The sequence below is a fragment of the Chiloscyllium punctatum genome, chromosome 9, assembly GCF_047496795.1.
Source record: "Chiloscyllium punctatum isolate Juve2018m chromosome 9, sChiPun1.3, whole genome shotgun sequence".
NCBI classification, from domain to species: Eukaryota; Metazoa; Chordata; class Chondrichthyes; order Orectolobiformes; family Hemiscylliidae; genus Chiloscyllium; species Chiloscyllium punctatum.
This window is the reverse complement of record NC_092747.1, coordinates 46,195,755-46,214,879: the sequence shown is the minus strand read 5'-3', so window position 1 is coordinate 46,214,879 and position 19,125 is coordinate 46,195,755. Positions and strand designations below refer to the sequence as shown.

The 19,125-nt window shown below is 39.7% G+C and overlaps 1 protein-coding gene across 4 annotated transcripts in view; it reads left to right on the top strand.

Moving 5' to 3' along the window:
- ift88 (intraflagellar transport 88 homolog) overlaps positions 1–15,154 on the top strand; it is a 135,575-nt gene extending 120,421 nt beyond the window's left edge. For 3 of the 4 annotated variants that reach the window (XR_011961507.1, XM_072577398.1, XM_072577399.1), the window contains 2 exons: positions 8,080–8,193; positions 14,561–15,154. Coding sequence is in view for 2 of the 4 variants with exons in the window: in XM_072577398.1 (XP_072433499.1) it covers positions 8,080–8,193; positions 14,561–14,682 (236 nt within the window). In the remaining 2 variants the exon portion in view is untranslated. Of the gene's footprint in view, positions 1–8,079; positions 8,194–14,560 lie in introns of those variants that run through there. The other variant, XM_072577400.1, reaches the window with a different exon arrangement.
- The last annotated feature ends 3,971 nt before the right edge of the window (positions 15,155–19,125 follow it).

Here is a 19,125-nt window from a genome sequence, read left to right as displayed (position 1 = left end):
TCCAGCCTCTCCTTATAACTCAAACCATTTAATCATCACTGTTTAAAAATATTCACTATTTGCGGCAGCTTGCTGTGCACAGTTTGCTTCTGACGTTAAAACAGTTCCAAGTCAGCATGATGTGTGACTTGGAAGGGAAACTTGCAGATGTTACATCTGTTCTCTTGTTCATCAAGAAAATGGAAGTCAAGAATTTAGAAGGTGTTGTGAAAGAGTCTTGATGTGTTGGTGCTGCACAACATATTCCTGGCACATTCTACTGGCTGTGGAGAAAGTGAATGCTGAAGCAGATGGACAATGTGTCAGTCAAGTGGCCTGCTTTGTCCTGGATGGTTTTGAGCTTCTTGAATGGTGTTAGAGCTGCACTCATCCAGGCAAGTGAAGAGTATCCATCATTCTCTTGATGTGTGCCTTGTAGACAGACATATGGAAGTAATGAGATGTGTTATTCATTGTAGAATTCCCGGTCTTTGACCTGGCTTTACAGCCACAATATTTGTATAGTTGATTCATTTCAGTTTCTGATCAATGGTGACCTCCAGAAGATGTTGATGGTGAGGAGTTCAATGATAGTAATGGCCTTGTATGTCAAGATGTGTTGGTTAGCCCCTCTTACTAGAGAAAGTCTATGCCTGGCACTTGCACAGCTTGAATATTCCTTGTCATTATCAACCCTAATCTGAATCTTATCCAGATCATATCCCAAGTAGGCACAAGCTGCTTCAGCATTTGAGGAGATGCAAATGCTGTAAGCACTATGCAACCATTGTCAAAATTCCCAATTTTGACATAATGTTAGAGGATAGGTCCCTGATCAAGCAGATGAAGATGTTTTCATGTAGGATACTACTCTGAGAAACACCTGCAGCCGTGTCTTATGGCTGAGATGATTAATGTTAGCAGTCACATCCATCTTCCTTTGTGTTAGATTTGATTTCAACCAGTGAAGAATTCCACCCCTCCCAATTCTCAACGAATTAAAGTTTGCTAGGTTCCTTTATGTTGACTTGATGTCAAGAACAGTCACTCTCTCACATCGTTTTATAAGTTCAGTTATTTTGTCTAAATTTAGGTCAAGGCTTGTAATGAGGCCTACATACAAGTGCCCATGTGGACCCCAAGCTGAACATGAATAACTGCCTATTGACAGTACTATTGACAATACCTCCATCACTTTCCTAATGACTGAAAATGATGTAATAGTAACTGGCTGATTTAGATTTGGACAGCAACAATCCCCATATCTAGTCCAACGCCAAGGTTGTCTACTTTCTCCTATCAACATTGCTTCTTCACCTGACTGTCCTTTAAAGACTTATTTGTTGAATCCAACCTCCATGTTTGCTCCTTGCTTGATTCTCAAATTAAATCAGACATAAATTCTCCTATACAAAATTCCAGTTTCTATTGCCATCCCTCAGTGAGTGTATTGATTTCAAAATCCTAATTTTCAAATCCTTCCACAAATTGTAACCTTTCAATTTTCTGCACCAATGGGTTACTGCATACACATTCCCTTCCTTCGTTTCAACTCTTATCATTTACTCTGCCTTGTGGCAGAGATTTCTCACTTTGGAACTCCCTCCCCAAAACCTCCTTAAGCATCTATGGAGAGAAAACCGAGTTGACATTTTGAGCCCAGTGACCTTTTTGTGAGGCTGCCAGATCTGCTGAGCTTCTCCAGCAATTTCTGTTTTGTTCTGTAAAATCTATCTCTTTAGCATTACCTTCAGATAAGTTTCCTTTTATCACTCGATTCCCATTCCTATTTCATAGTTTTGCATTTAGCATTTTTAAAATCGCAAAATATTCTATGTAAATCCAAGTTGCAGTGTTGGATCTACTTATTGGCTGCAAACTAGTGACACAAGGATAAAAGACCAAAGAATTTAAAATGGGCTTATGTCTTCTTAGTATTCCAAGTTCAGATTTCTCTTCAGATAAAAGAATGGTCGCAGGATTGTTTATTCAGCAGAATGCCTTGAGAATCATTATCTGAATTCCTTTACAATATAAATGCCATTAAATGTACCTAATTCCTTTAAACAGAGTCAAAAATTAGCAGGAGATTCTCTGCAAGTTACAAATTTATCATTCAGCAATCAAGTGTAGGTCACAAAAAGTGCAGAAGACTCATCAGATTTTGGGGCAGAAAGCGAAATAGTTTAAAAAAAATTGACAACTGTCATGCAAAACTTCTTACTTATATTTAATATATCTGTACTTTCTAATCTGACACCTGATTCATACATAACTACAATCATAGCAGCAACAGCTCATATTTACATAGTGCCTTTAATATTATAAAACATTCCAAGGCTTTTCACAGGGCCTCCAACGTGATCAGTAAAATGATCTATTCAGCTAGTCAGTTCAAGGGCAGTTAGGGACAGGCAATACGTATGGCTTTGCCAGTGTGCCTGCATCTGATGAAGTCATATACTATAAGAGAACAAGATGGATAGATGGAGAAGTTAAGATGAGAGAGCTTCCAGAGCTTACGTGATTGAAAGCATGACCACAATGATGAAGCAATAGAAACTGCAGCTATCCCAGAAGGTTCTATGGCTGGAGGAAGTCACAGACCTAGGGAGGGATAGACACGTGGAGAAATTTTAAAATAAAGATAATTAAAACATTATTTGACCAGGAGCTAATCCAGGTCAATTAGCAAATCGTTGAACAGGATTTGGTGCATCTTATGATGTGGGTGGCAAGGTTTTGAATAACTTCAAATTTATGCAGTAAGTTGTAAGAGACCAGTCAGCACTGTGTTGAAACAGTCACATTTAAAGGTGATAAGGGCACAATTGAAGATTTCATTAGCTGATGAGCAGAAGCAGGCACAATCAGGCAATATTATAAAGGTAGAAACAGGCAGTCTTCATGATAATGTAAACTTGTGGTCAAAAGCTCATCTTGAGATCAAATATAGCACCAAGCATGTACATTTTGGAAATGATTAGCTATTGAAATATGGATCATGAATTTATATCTGTAAACATTAATAGTATGTGGAACAATCGGTCAAATGGTCTTTTGACAAACTAGGGTTTGTGGTGCATTCATTAGTGTTGATAATCTGTAACTTTACTACTTAGATTCTGACAAACTTTATCAGAGTACATTTCTGAACAATCATTAAGGTCATATTTGTGACACATCTGCCTTTGCTGTAGATCTTTTTCACTGCAGTGATCTAATGTCAATCTATGTGTTACAAAATATTTTGCAATTACTTTTACTTTCAGCGATGTTACACATACTTCATACGTCACACTTTTATAATTGTAAACTTGTCATACACTAATAATTGTAAACTAATATGCTAACATCTCATCAAGGAAAAATCTTAAACAAGATTTCTAAAATCTCCTTTCAACGTTGTGTCTTTGTGACACAATCAAATCATTGAAGTTGTTTGTTAAACAATTTTGTGTCAGTAACTAAAACTTTTAAAAGTTTTTAAATCAAGTTTAATACCAAAATTAAAAAATAACCTAATTCATAAACATGACTAAATATGTACATTGAACTGCTCAGTCTGTTGGTCATGTGGAATTGTGGATTTATTTGTAAATGTTTCAAACTTCACAGGATATTTATCACACTCGCAAATAGCTGCTTGAACTACAAACCCACATTTTTGCACACTCATTATAGTCCAAACTTCATTTCTGAGCAATTACTTGAGTCCTTGAGCAAATTGCATGTTCTGCAGTTCCACTGCACTTGCTCCTTCTCATTTATGGTCTGAATGTTATTAAATGCTCTCTCCTACAATTCTCAAAATTACTTTTCCACCCATCTTGATATTGAATGGTATGAAGTCAACTGGCTTCATGTTGAGTTAAAAATATAGATCAAGTAATCAAACTTTGAATAAAAAAAATACAAACTTGGCAATTTTCAAAACTCACAAAATTAATACTTGTGCCTCCTTAAGTTTAAATTTCTTCCCTTGTCCTGGATGTGATATTTTTGAAATAAGCATTCTATTCATGATATTTAAATAATGCAAGTACAGAATTCCAGTCTGCCCCAGGATCTCGGTATGTGAACAGTGTGCTATTGTGCCTAGAAAATCCTATTTTTAACCAAAGTTGCTTGCCTTGGCTCTCACCTCTGAATCAAAAGGTTATAATTTTAAGTCCCCTTCAAACATTTGGCTGATACTTGAGCATGGTACTGATGGTGTGCTGCAGTGTTGAAGCTACTGTCAAGTAATATTTTAAACTGAGGACCAATCCAAACTCAGTACTCAGAGCAGGGGAATGAGGCCAGTTGATATCAGCAATCACACTTCAGAAATGACAGTTAGTGACCATTAAATACATTGGGATACTCTAAGACTTTGCTTAAGTTCACATATAAATTGAATCTTTTGTTCAGACATTTACCATGCCAGCAGATTTGCTTGTATCACATTTCTTGGATATCGTTGACGTCAGGTTTCATTGACTTTACTGTCAAGCTGCAATTACTCAGCAGACACTTGCTCACTGACATTCGACTTGGGTCCCACTATGTCTCCTTACATCCTGAACTCATTACCGCCTTGGTCCAAATATGGACAAAAAAACTGAATTCGAGGGGAAATGAGGGAGGCTGTCCTAGACATTTAAGGTAGCATTTTACTGCATGTGAAAGCAAAGAGCTTGAGCAGAATTGAAGTCCATAAGAATCAAAGAGAAAATTCCCTACTGGTTAGAATCATACCTTACACAAAGGATGTTTGGATTGTTTAGGTCATTCATCTCAGTCATGGGACATCATGCAGGAGCTCCTCTGGCACTTCTGTTAGTGGCTTCTCTCCATCATAAGCTCGGAGGTGGAGATGATGCAGATGATTCCACAATGTTTAGCACTATTTTCAACTCCTCAGATATTGAAGTAGTTCATGCAGAAATGCAGCAGAACCTAGATAGCATTCAGTCACAGGATGAAGAGTGGCAAGTAACACTCATACCACACCAGTACCAGGCAAAGACCTTTTCCAATAAGAAGGATTCAACCAAATCTCCTTAACGTTCAGTGGCATTAAAATCATTGAATGCCCCCACGATCAACATCATCGGGTTTACCATTGACCAGAAATTGAACTGGACCAGCCTTATAAGTACTCTGGTTACCAGAAGAGGTGAGAAGCTACGATGTCTGTGATGAGTTAATTACCTCCTCTGGATGTTCACCATCTACAAGGCACAAATCAGGAGTGAATTGAATTAAATTATTGTCACGTGTACCAAGGCACAGTGAAAAGCTTTGTCTTGCGAGCAATACAGGCAGATCACAGAGTTAAGTAGCATAGGTAAGTAAATAATAGGTAAACAGCGGCAAAAACAAAAACACAGGTACAGGCGAATGTTAAGAGTTTGAGAGTCCATTCAGTATTCTAACAACAGTAGGATGTTGAAATACTGTATAGATGAGTGCAGCTCCAACCGCACTCAAGAGCAGAACAGGACATGGGCAAATAATGCTGTTTCCCAACCAGCCTGGGGGAGGATTTCAGGGGAAGAGGGGTTGCCCATTTAGTCACCCTGCTGAGGTCAAGAAAAGGTATTCTGATTTTCCCCTTAAGATTTAAATAGAAAATTCTGACCCTCTGATGAGATAGCTTAAAAATGTGTTGCTGGAAAAGTGCAGCAGGTCAGGCAGTATCAAAGGAGCAGGAGAATCGTCGTTTCGGGCATAAGCCCTTCTTCTGATGAGGTACAACAATTATATTTGGATGGATTTGCATCTCACCAATAGCTAATCTTGTCTCATTACTATGCTGCTCCCCACTGTCCCGTCCTGCCCTCAGAAACTAGAGATGCCAATTCCATGCAAGTCAGAACAACTGTCTTTAACGAGTGGCAACAGCTCACTGCTTGTTTTTCTGGACCTTTGTCCAGCTCCCCCATTTCCCTGCATGCTGTATGGACACTATTTTTTTCCACCCTTCCTTCACACAAGTGGACATTGTAAAAACCACATGTCTCACATCATCATGGGTGCTTTCTGACCAGCACATACACTTCAACCCTTCAGGACTTCAGTTTGGGGCTCATGATATTCCAGAATTGTATGCTTCTGTCAGGTTGCTTTGGCTGCAAGGACACAAGTGACTCGCATGCATCTACACATATGCATCTTATTCCTCTTGGATTACTTTCTTAGTGATTGCTCAGTTTGTGTTTACTTGGAAGCTGTCAGCCTTCCAGATTTGCATTGCTTTTTAGTAGGTCGGCTGATCAGTTCCTAAATTACAAGCTGGCCGCCAGCAGCACACTGAAAAGTACTTCCTGGCTTGTAGTCTCTGAAGTGCTGTGGAGCAGGGGTTTAAATGTAGCATGAAAGTCGCAAAGTCATGGAAGCAGCAAGCACTCCTACTACTCCTGCCACATGAGTACTGGTGCCATTGACACTGATTGCATAATTAATAAGCTAAAAAGCAGATGATTGCATGAAAAATGTCTACATTGGCATGGCAGGCTATCAACATTGAATTTCACTAAAGAAAGCTGTTTGCTAAAAAACGGGAAAATTCAACCCTTTGTTTTCTTCTTTAACTTTTACCTGACAAATGATAATAGGCAGTTAACAGAAGGTAAATTCTTGCTGTTTTTAGAAGAGACAGAATACGGGAGAACGTACAACTGTATTTTCTGTTAGATGACATTACATAAATGTTGCATACTTTATGGTGAGAGCTATTTACACTTTCATAATCTATTCAGATTTGAAAACAACAACAAAGCAGCAAAGAAATAAAATAAACAGCAGCAAACAAAACCTTACTACTTCCACTGCTTGAAACCTTTCTGAAAGATTTTGCCAATTAATTCATAAATTATTATGATTATTATTCATAAATTATTAATTAAAGTGAGGTAGTAAGAAAACTTTGGGTAGTATTTCACACACAAACTTTCTAAATCAACACAGAGGACTTTGATAACTTCAGTGCTGATTGATTGCATTTAAACCCATCTTTCAGAATGTGTTTTTAGAACGGCACGGGCGGCACAATTGTGGGCGGCACAGTGGCACAGTGGTTAGCACTGCTGCCTCACAGCGCCAGAGACCTGGGTTCAATTCCTGCCTCAAGCGACTCTCTGTGTGGAGTTTGCACATTCTCCCCGTGTCTGCGTGGGTTTCCTCCGGGTGCTCCGGTTTCCTCCCACACTCCAAAGATGTGCAGGTCAGGTGAATTGGCCATGCTAAATTGCCCGTAGTGTTAGGTAAGGGGTAGATGTAGGGGTATGGGTGGGTTGCGCTTCGGCGGGGCAGTGTGGACTTGTTGGGCCGAAGGGCCTGTTTCCACATTGTAAGTAATCTAATCTAAATTTCTACTTCTTTAAGTAACCTTGATCATTGCTTTACATTCATAAAACATGGTGCAAGAACTTAACTAAAACTGGCTTTCTTTCTTGTATAATCTACCAGAAGATTGAAAATAGATTGGTGCTTGAGTTTGCTTGTTATAACCTGCCTTTAAATACATCATATTTTGGTGCTTTATTAATTCTAACAGTTCCAAGTTTATCAGAGTTTTACCAGCTGTATTGATAACTTTTCAAATGATGAATTGGATCTAATTTACTTGTTTGACCTCTTCTCTTTGATCAGCCCTGATTCTGAAAGTACAATATCTGGGCAAAGAGAAAATAGTATTTGAAAAATATTTGGAATAAGTAGACATGTTAGCTATGCTAACCTCAAAACAACTCTTCTGAACTCCATAATTTGTTACATTTTTTTCTATAATGTTACTCTGAGGGATAGAAATTCTTCTTCAGTAGTTGCACAAAATGTGCATTCTTGGATTCACTGCTTGCCATATGTAATGCTTGATATTGAGTTCCATTTTCTGCAGGGGAACTGAATGTCAGATAGTTCTAATAGTGGAATATCAAATACTATATATAATGGACAGCTAATCTAGTGCCACTCACTCTGAACAATCTACTTGAAACAAATTTCTACACCCCCCTCCAGTTTTTTGATGCACCTCGTTAGAATTGATGCAAAGATTCAAATTCCAATTTTTGTGAACGTATTTGCATCTCAGCCTGTCTTGCATTATTTCAGAAAATGGTCAAAGTAGCTATGTTACCAGTGCTAAAGGAGAACGGATGAGTGCAAAGTTGAAGTCATTGCCTGGTGTTAATGATCCTTATGAAGCAAGCAACAACAAAGATATAGGCAAGTACATGGCTCTTCTTCTTATGTTGAGTTTAGGGTCTTTCTTAGTGTATACTGATGATGTGGAAAAGTGAACTCCATTGTACGGTGATCCTTGGGCAAAGCAAATATATAGTTCTATATTCCAAACATGTGAAAATAGCAGATGTTTCATGATATTAATTAAAGGATTTTTTTGCCATCAAAGTCTCGTTATGTATCTTATATCCCTAAAACAAGCTGTGATATATAACTATATAATCTTATAGTGGATCTCAAACATTTTAATCTGCTGAGCATTTACATGGAACAATAAACCCATGGATCATTCTGCCTATCCTGTGCACCTATTTTGCTTGCAACCTAATGGCAAATTGTGAAAATTCTAAATATTTTCCTATTTCTGTTATATATGTAATAAATTATTTGGCATTATTTTAAAATTGATTGTTGAAAGAGAGCACGTTGATTTGCAACATTTTAGTATGTATTATAAAATAATCACAATAATCTTCTGAGAATGTAATACTGAAGTGTAAGTGACGTGACAACTTGTGCTGTGCACACGGGAGCCAGTCTTGTTGTGTGACATCATGCAAGTGGTGGCAGAGGGTACTGGCCTGTTCTCGCATTATAGTTTCAACCATAGCATCACATGTCAGTGTCTTGCATTTTGGACAAGCCCCTGAACTACTTGAAGGGTCCTTGTGGAACAGTACTGCACTTGATAAACCACTTATCTATTAGAATTGAAATGTGCTGCTACTTGCTTGTAAGACTTCTAATACTTCTTGTAAGATTTTTCTGCACTCTGTGACATTATGTGGCCAGAATATTTAGGGTGCCACGATGGCCCAGTGGTTCGATTCCATCCTTGGGTGACTCTGTGTGTGGAATTTGAACACACTCCTCATGTCTGTGTCAGTTTCCTCCAGTTTCCTCCCTCAGTCCAAAGATATGCAGGTTGGATGGATTGGCATTCTAAATTGCCCATAGTGTCCAGGGATGTGCAGGCTGGGTGGATTAGCCATGGGAAATATAGGGTGCAGGGATAGGGCAGGGGGATGGACCTGGGAGGAATACTCTTCGAAGGGTCAGTGGGGACTCAAATGGACCGAATGGCCTGGTTCCACACTGTAATGTTTCTATGGAAATTTGTTTATGATTGCTACTTTTGACAGGACTATAGCAAAATAGTTGTTTGGGAGCTCATCTCATCCTTCCCCTCTCCTCCCCCACATGTTATGGAAACTTGGCTGGATGGCAGTTTTGTGATGCAGGTGATGACAATAGTATCAATACCCACACCTTCTGAGGTTACCATGAAGGTAGTTCCTTCTCAACCTTGCCTGAAGTGTGGTGAACCTCAGGTGAAACTCATCATCAGTTGTCGTCTTCTAATGAGAGAGCAGCACTATGGTCCTCTGAGACTATGGCGACTTTAAGTTTTCCATGATATGGGCTAAAAGGAATACCATGCATGGTTATATTCCTTTCAGCGGAATCACACACTACATTATGGAGGAAATCAGGGGGTTCCTAAAACTGGGATATTGCTGTTTGTATTGTTCGGGATGTCTGTTCATGTTTGTGGTTGTATGCTGCTTCCTTCACAACCCCATGATTAGGAAGACCTAGTTGTTACCTCCAGGGATTCAAAAGATTACTTTCAAAGGAGGAGAAGTAGGAGGAGAAACCAAGGGATGATCTCATGCACAACACTCAATCAGATGGAGTAAGGAAGACTGCATAATGAACTCTTCACTTTAGTTAAAAGGAATTTGCCCACCTGCATCATGGGTACACCATTCCTTTTCAGTACATTTATGCCACACTGTCCGTGACGTATAGCACTTGATAAGGCAATAGCAAAAAGCCTTCACACAGCAACTTTATCTGGTGAGACATGAAAAATACAAAAATAAAAGCCTAATTCCTTTAGTATATACTGTCTTTATGCAGTATGTTGTTAAAAATCACACAACACCAGCTTATAGTCCAACAGGTTTATTTGGAAGTACTAGCTTTCAGAATGCTGCTCTTTCACCAGGTAGCTGTGGAGCAGATCATAAGACACAGAATTTATAGCAAAAGGTTATAGTGTCATGCAACTGAAACAACATATTGAACAAACCTAGATTGCTGTTAAGTCTTCCATCTGTTAGAATGGGTTGCAGATTTCGGTTCGGAGACAGGGATGTTCCCTCCCAGTTGGGGAACACTTCAGCAGTCAGAGACATTTGACCTTGGATCTTTGAGTGACCATCCTCCAAGGTGGACTTCGGGATACGCAACAACACAGAGTGGCTGAGCAAAGGCTGATAGCCAAGTTCGGTACCCATGAGGGTGGCCTCAACCGGGACCTTGGATTCATGTCACGCTACAGGGGACCCCACTACACTATACAGTGTCACTCTCACACACGCTCTCGCTCTCGCTCTCGCTCTCTCTCTCTCTCTCTCTCTCTCTCTCTCTCTCTCTCTCACACACACACACATGTACATACACTCCCCCACACTCTCATCCTCTCATAGGCTTATACTCTGACACTCACTCACTCACTCACTCACTCACTCTCTCTCTCTCTCTCTCTCTCTCTCTCTCTCTCTCTCTCTCTCTCTCTCTCTCTCTCTCTCTCTCACTCACACAGTCTCTCACATGCACACACACTCTCACTCTCTCATGTACTTCACACGCGCACACACACGTCTTTGGGGTGAACTTGCATTTTCAGAATTACATTTGCAAACGCATTCTATTTTGCTCAAAAAGCATACAATCTGCACGTAGTCAATCCATGTAACGTTTTATAAATTCCTGCTTTGAAAATAGAACCATTCTGACTCAAGATTAGACTACAGATAGACTCTAACTTTGCTCCTTTAATGCATTGTCTAAGCTGAGATGTCACTTTTTTTTAGAAAACCTTAAGTTATCTTGAAGTTCTGGAATTTACATATTAATGATCTGTAACCTGCAAACCATTCTAAAAGATGAAAGACTTAACAGCAATCTAGGTTTGTTCAATATATCATTTCAGTTGAATGATACTGTAATCTTTTGCTATAAATTCTGTGTCTTCTGATCTTGAGTATCAGAAAGTGCTGCTGGGTGGGTGATCAGGCTGTGGTACATTAAGCAGTGAGAGATAGCTTACAGAGCATTGATGACACCACATCTGTATGCAGTTTTGGTCTCCTTAATTATGGAAGGATGTAAATGACTTACAGCCAGTAGTTTAATGGATTTATACCTGGAATGAGTGGATTGTTTATGAGGGAAGATTGAACAGACTGGGTTTATAATCAATTGAGTTAAAAGACTGAGAGGTGACTTAATTGAAGTGTATAAAAAAAAGTGCCTGTGCTGATTGTGATGTCACTCAAAATTAATCCCATCTGCCTACATATGGTCCTTAACCCTCTATCCCTGCCATGTTCATGTGTCTGTCTAAAGGTCTCTTAAACACTGCAATTGTATCTGCTTCTAGCATCTACCCTGGTAGCACATTCTAAGCACCTGCCATGTTCTGTGTAAAAAGAAAAGCTTTCCTCGTACATCCCTTTAAACATTTCTCCTTTGATCTTAACCCTGTGGCTCCCTAATGTTAGAAGTTTCCATGATGGAAAAAAGACTTAGGCTATCCACGTCATCAATGCCTTTCATAATTATATATACTTCTATCCGGTCGCCCCCTCAGCCTCTGCTTTAATTAAAATAATCCAAGTTTGGCCAATTTCCCTTTATAGCTAATACACTTCAATCCAAGTAGCATTCTGGTGAACCTTTATTGGACCTCCACATCCTCCCTATCGTGTCGTGACCAGAACTGCATCCAGTCCTCCAAGTGTGTTCTAACTAAAGCTTTATACAGTTGCAACGTGACTTGCCAACTTCTTTACTTAGGGCTCCAACTGATAAGGCACACATGCCACATGCCTTCTTTACCACCTTATCCACTTGTTTTGCCACTTTCAGGAATATACATCTCATTATTTGTATATCAATGCTTCGAATATTCCTACGATGTATGGTATATTTTCCTTTTGCATTTGAACTCTCGTAATACATCATCTCACACTTGTCTGTTTTAAACTCCATCTACCATTTCTGTGTGCAATTTTCCATCTGGTCTATATCCTGCTGTATCCTTGGATAACCTTTCTCACTATTCACTAATTGTTGTGTTGTCTGCAAATTTACTAATTATTGTACCTACATTTTCATCCAAATCATTTGTAAATATTACAAACAACACTAATTCTAAAAGAACATCACTATTCACAGACTTCCAGTAGGAAAAATAACCCTCTACAACTACCCTCTATCTTCTATGCCCAAGCTAATTTTGTATCCAGTTTGCCATCTCACCATATATGCCATGTGACCTAATCTTCTGTATCAGCCTACTATGAATCTACACTGAAAAATGTGTTGCTGGAAAAGCGCAGCAGGTCAGGCAGCATCCAAGGAGCAAGAGAATCGACGTTTCGAGCCCTTGTTATGCCCAAAACGTCGATTCTCCTGCTCCTTGGATGCTGCCTGACCTGCTGCGCTTTTCCAGCAACACATTTTTCAGCTCTTATCTCCAGCATCTGCAGTCCTCACTTCCTCCATGAATCTACATTGTCCTGATTTCCCATATATCACAGGAGGAACATTCTACTATGTCAAGTTGTCCTGCCATTGTGAACCTTATCAACTACAGACAATAAACTAATTATACAATCTTACCCACTACTCACCAATATCAGATTTCTCACTTTCGTTCTCTATTTCTAACAAATGACAGACCACTAAAATGAGTGCTTTATACTCTTATCTCCCTCCAGGGGCACTCACTCAGTTTCTGGACCTGGTTCCTGAGCAACCTAATCCTAGATTAACTTTTTAACACTGATGCCACCTCCAGAACCTCATTTCTGGATTCTGCTCTGCTCCCGCCACCACTTTGACTGACCTTGATCTGAACCTCACTCTTCAGATAGTTAACTGGAAGCTCCTGCCACTGTTTTCTCCCAGATTCAGTCTGCTCTGCTCCTGCTGCTGCTCTGACTGATCTGAACTTTCTTGACAAAGTGGATGTGGGAATTATGTTCCTTCCTGTGGACAAGGCCAAAAGTAGAACATGCTATTTTAAAATTAGGGGTTGCCCTTTTAAGATAGAGTTGAGAATAATTTTCTTTCTCGAAGCAGATTGTGCATCTTTAGAATTCTTTGCCACAGAATTTACCAGTTAGTAGAATTGGCCTGACCTTTGCAATGACTCTGAATGCATCTGTGGTTTACTAGTGCGTATTATTCAAGTTTTTGGCTTCCACTTCTATGGTAGCAGATATAAACCTGTTTCTAAATGAACCTTGATTTTTATTGCTTTATTAGCCCACAACCAAAATTCTGATTTGTGAATCAAAAGCATGAAATCACTCATTGCATAGAACGTCCACATGAAGATTGGTGGCATTCCCTGCCTTTTCCCCATACACCTAATGCTGGCTGAGAACAATGGTAGCTGTGGCCTGTCCCTTCAAGACAGGGTGCTCACTATCTTTCAGGTAGAAACATAGAAACCAGGGGCGAGTGTAGGTTATTCAGCCCTTCGAGCCTGCTCCACCAAACACCACGATCACTGCCGATCCTCTGTCTCATATGTTTCCACTTTCTCCTCATATACCTTGATACCTTTGATATTTAAAATGTGTCTATCTCTTTTTGAATATATTCAGTGATTTGCCTTCACAGCCTTCTCTGGTAGAGAATTCTACAGGTTTACCACCTTCTGAGTGAAGGAATGTTTCCCTATCTCAGCCTAAATGGCCTATCCCATATCCTGTGACTAACCCCTGATTTTACACTGCCCAATCAGGGAAAATTTCATTCCTGCTTTCTAGTCTGTCCAGTCGTTAGAACATTGTACATTTCAATCAGATCCTTTCCCATCTTAGTAAATTCCAGTGAATACAGGTCAAGTCAAACCAGTCTCTGCTCTTAGGACTGTTCTGCCAATCCTAGTATCCGCCTTGTGAATATCTATTGTACTATCTCTCTGGCTACTATAATATTCCAGATGTGGTCTCACCAAGGCATGTATAACTGCAGTAAAACATCTTTGCTTCAGAACTCAAATCCTCTTGCAATAAAGGCTAATAAACCATTTGCCTTCCTAATTGCTCGCCTGTCTATTTTCCTTGACTGATGTACAGAGATACCTAGAATGCTTTGTACATCTGCATCCAGGTAGGTTAAGTAGTAGTAAGCAGTATTTTTGACTGCTGGATCCATCTTGATTTCACCTAACAATTATTCTTGAATGGTTTCAGTGATCTACATAACAGTTTAGTGAAAATATGCACTATTTAGAATGGATTTTTCATAACTGTCTCTATAGATGCTTCATATGTGGATCCACTTGGACCACAAATAGAACGACCCAGAACTGCAGCTCGAAGACGGGTTGAAGAAGATGAATTTGCAGATGAAGAACTTGGAGATGATTTGTTACCAGAGTAATGAATGCACCCACTCAGGTCACAAAAAACAAAGAAATGTCACTTTCAAAGATGACATATAATATTCTTGCTTTGACAATGTGTACATTAAATATACACATTCTATATTTCTCATGATTATAGTTGCTTTAATGTGCTTGCTAATGCATTATTTATTACATTTGTAATTAACTACAAGTTCCTTGTAAATATTAAACTTGTATATTTTTGATATTTTAATATCTGTGATTTGGTGTTAAGGCAATGGTTGGTGTATAGTTCATTGCACTGCATGTTCAATAGTAATCTCAAATCATAATTATATTTGATTATCAGTGATTAACTATATAATATTTCATTTATAGACAAAGAAGATGTTTAAATATTTAGGATTGAAGGCATGTCAATATTTTGTTTAGTTTTCTGCCAGTGTAATTACATTTTTGTACTATTTCTGAATATTACTTTCTTATTAAATATAAAATCAAAACTGATCGATGTAACTGTAGTTTTGTAAATAAGCTGAAGCAATCACTGACGCTACCAGACTTGCCATCTATACAGTGAACTCTAATTTTATAGCAGCTCAGCATATCAACAACTATGGATTGTTGCAGACTTCATTGATAAAGGAGAATTGTGACAAAAGCATGACTTTTAAGAGTTACATTTTGTCCTGATTTTTTTTTATGAAGAAAAGTTGAGACAGAGGTCCTAAGCAGTCTGCTCAAGGCCAATAGAGTAAACCGCTTATGAGACTTCGGGGCTTTTTTAAAGATGGAACAATAGTAGCAGCCTGAGTGGAAAGGATGATCCACCAGAAGAAAGGGAGAAAGTGATTGTTTTTAAATTTCTGAGGTTGGAACTGAAAACACAAAGTCAACTTACAATGACCAAGGTAGAGATGAAAGTTAGTAGTAGTGATGAGGACAGTGATTGAGAGCAATCCCATTGTAGCCAACGGCCTGATGGGGATCTATTTAAATATGTCCGAGCATTGCCTAAGTTCAACGACAAGAATGTATAACAATAATTTGAGAAAGTGGCTAAACAAATGAAATGGCTGGTGACCATGTGGATATTGTTGATCCAAACAAAATTGGTAGGTAGAACTGGTGAGGTATTTACATCACTGTCAGAGGATATATTTGGGAAGGATGATGAACTAAAAATCTCATCTGAAATGCATGTGAAATAGTCCCAGAAGCCTACGGACAAAGTTTTAGGAATCTAAGGAAGGAACCTGGTCAAACATATATAGGGTTTTAAAAGATCAAAGTAATTTTGATAGATAGATAAGGACTTTGAAAATAGATCAAGCATATGATACTCTTAGAGAAACAATTATTTTGGAAGAGTTCAAAAATTCACTTGCTGAAGTAATGAGAACTTATGTGGAAGAGCAGAAAGTTAAGACTGCAAGATTAGCAACGGAAATGGCAGATGATTGAGTTTGTTCATAAACCAAGGTTTGGTTTCTGACATCAATTTTAATTTGTGAGGAATAGAAATTAGGGAAAAGAGAAATCGTCACATGGTAAAGGAAACGAGATCTTATTGAAGATAATAACAATACAGTACTACAGGGTAAAAAGGAAATCCATGAGGGGGAAAGAGAAGTAAAAAAGCTCAGGCATTTTCACTGCAATAAAGTAGGCCACATGAAGTTGCAGTGTTGGTGGTTGAGAACAAGCTCTGGGAAGACAGATGTGGGAAAACAAGATAAGGCAAGTGAGTTTTGTTGAAGTGGTTAAGAAAAGCTGAGTGGAAGCTAAAAAGCTGCAGAATAATGTGTACAACCTGATCAGGGGTTGGTTGAGAAGAAAGTGCCAGATCTCTTTAAAGAATTTACTTGTGTGGGTAAGATTTACTCATGTAGGTCAGGAGGAGTAGATAAAGAGATTAAGATTTTAAGATATATTGGAGCAAGTCCGTCTTTGTTGGTGAGAGATATGTAATTCAGAATAAATTTTGCCAGGAAAAATGGTAATATATGAAATTCATTATATAAAGTCAAGTTGGAGAGTCCAGCCAAAAGTGGTTAAGTGGTAGTAGGGGTAATAGAGGAATTCTCAGTTCCAGAACTGCAGTTTATCCTTGGTAATGATATAACTGGATCACAGATGGGACTGATGCCTACTGTGGTTGTAAAGCCAGTGGAAAATCTGGCAACTGATGTGTTACATGAAGTATATCCTGGGATTTTTTCCAACTGTGTGGTAACAAGGTCACAAAGTCACAGATGGAAACAGGAGCAGAAATCAAGGAGTAAAGATAAGTAAGTTGAAGTTCAGTTATCAGAGACTATGTTTGATCAAATGGTTGAGAAAAATCAAGAACATGGCAGGACGAGAGATTATAATTGCTGACACACTGTCACAACTTCGTTGCGGCTGGACAGGACATTGGTTAGGCCACTGTTGGAATATTACATGCAATTCTGTTCCCCTTCCTATCGGAAAGATGTTGTGAAACTTGAAAGGGTTCAGAAAAGATTTACAAGGATGTTGCCAGGGTTGGAGGATTTGAGCTACAGGGAGAGTTTGAACAGGCTGGGGCTGTTTTCCCTGGAGCGTTGGAGGCTGAGGGGTGACCTTATAGAGGTTTACAAAATTATGAGGGGCATGGATAGGGTAAATAGACAAAGTCTTCTCCCTGGGGTCAGGGAGTCCAGAACTAGAGGACGTAGGTTTAGAGTGAGAGGGAAAAGATATAAAAGAGACCTAAGGGGCAACTTTTTTACGCAGAGGGTGGTACGTATATGGAATGAGCTTCCAGAGGATGTGGTGAAGGCTGGTACAATTGCAACATTTAAGAGGCATTTGGATGGGTATGTGAATAGGAAGGGTTTGGAGGGATATGGGCTGGGTACTGGATTGGGATATCTGGTCGGCATAGACAGTTTGGACCAAAGGGTCTGTTTCCATGCTGTACATCTCTAATACTCTATGACTCTAAATGTTCGGTGGTGAGCAAAAATGGACTGAGGTGGACTGCCATAGTGAATTTTTACATGTTTGGCCCTTCAAGTGCACACCAACCCTCCAAAGAGCATCCCACCCAGACCAACCCCTCCCCATCCCTGCATTTCCCATGGCTAATCCACGTAGCCAACATATCCCTGGGTACTATGGACACTTTAGCATAGCCAATCCCCATAAACTGCTCATCTTTGGACCATGAGAGGAAACTGGAGTACCCAGAGGAAATCCAGGCAGGCACTGGGAGAATGTGCAAACTCCGCACACAGACGCCTAAGGGTGGAATCAAACCCAGGTCCCTGGTGCTGTGAAGCAGCGGTGCTAACCACTGAGGCACTGTACCACCTTAAATTGATGGTTCATTTTTTTATTAAGATGTGACGATACTATCATTTTAATAGGTAGTAGAAGAGCCTCTCCAGGACTGCTTGGAATTGGTGGACTGGACCATATTCAAGAATTCAGCGGACAACTTTGATGAGTATGCCACCACCATCACAGACTTAACTAGCAAGTGCGTAGAGGATTGTGTTCCAAAGAAGTCAATCTGTGTATTCCCCAGTCAGAGGTTTTGGATGAACCAGGAATTCTACTGCCTAAAGACCAAACATGAGGCATTCAAGCTGGACGACCCAAACCAACACAGGAATTCCAGATATGGCCTCTGTAAAACTATTAGAGATGCCAAGAGGCAGTACCAGACCAAATTAGAGAGCCAAACTAACTATATGGATACCTGCTGCCTGTGCAAGGCCTGCAAAACGTAAGTGGATATAAAATGAAACAGAACAAAATAGTGTTCAGAAACACATCCTTCCCCAATACGCTCAATGCTTTCTCTCCTCCGTTTGAATAGAATGCCAGTGGCATGGTGCCACCTGCTCTGACTGCCCGCACGCACCTGTTCCCTGTGTCACTGTTGCAGACGTTAGATTGGTCTTCATGAGAATAAACCTGAGGAAAGCAACTGGCACAGACAGAGTCCCCAGCCATGCACTTAGATCCTGTGTGGACCAGCTGGTGGAGATATTCACTGACATCTTCAACCTCTCTTGGCTACAATCTAAAATCCCCAGAAAGACAACTATCAACCTAGTACCAAAGAAAACACATGCAACATGCCTCAACGACCACTGCCCAGGGCTTTGACCTCCATAATCTTGAAGTGTTTCAAGGGGCTGGTCAGAACCACATCATCTCTAATCTCCCAGCATGCCTTGATCCCCTGTATTTGCCTACCAGCGGAACAGGTCCACGGTGGACACCATTTCCCTAGCCCTACACTCATCCCTGGGACATCTGAATAACAAGGATACCTAAGTCAGGCTCCTACTCATCAACTACAGCTCTACCTTCAACACAATAATCCCTACCAAACTAATGTGAAAACTCAAAGATCTAGGTCCCAGCTCTGCCCTTTGCAACTGGATCCTCAGCTTCCTGAACCACAGACTGCAATCAGTGAAGATAAACAACAGCAATTC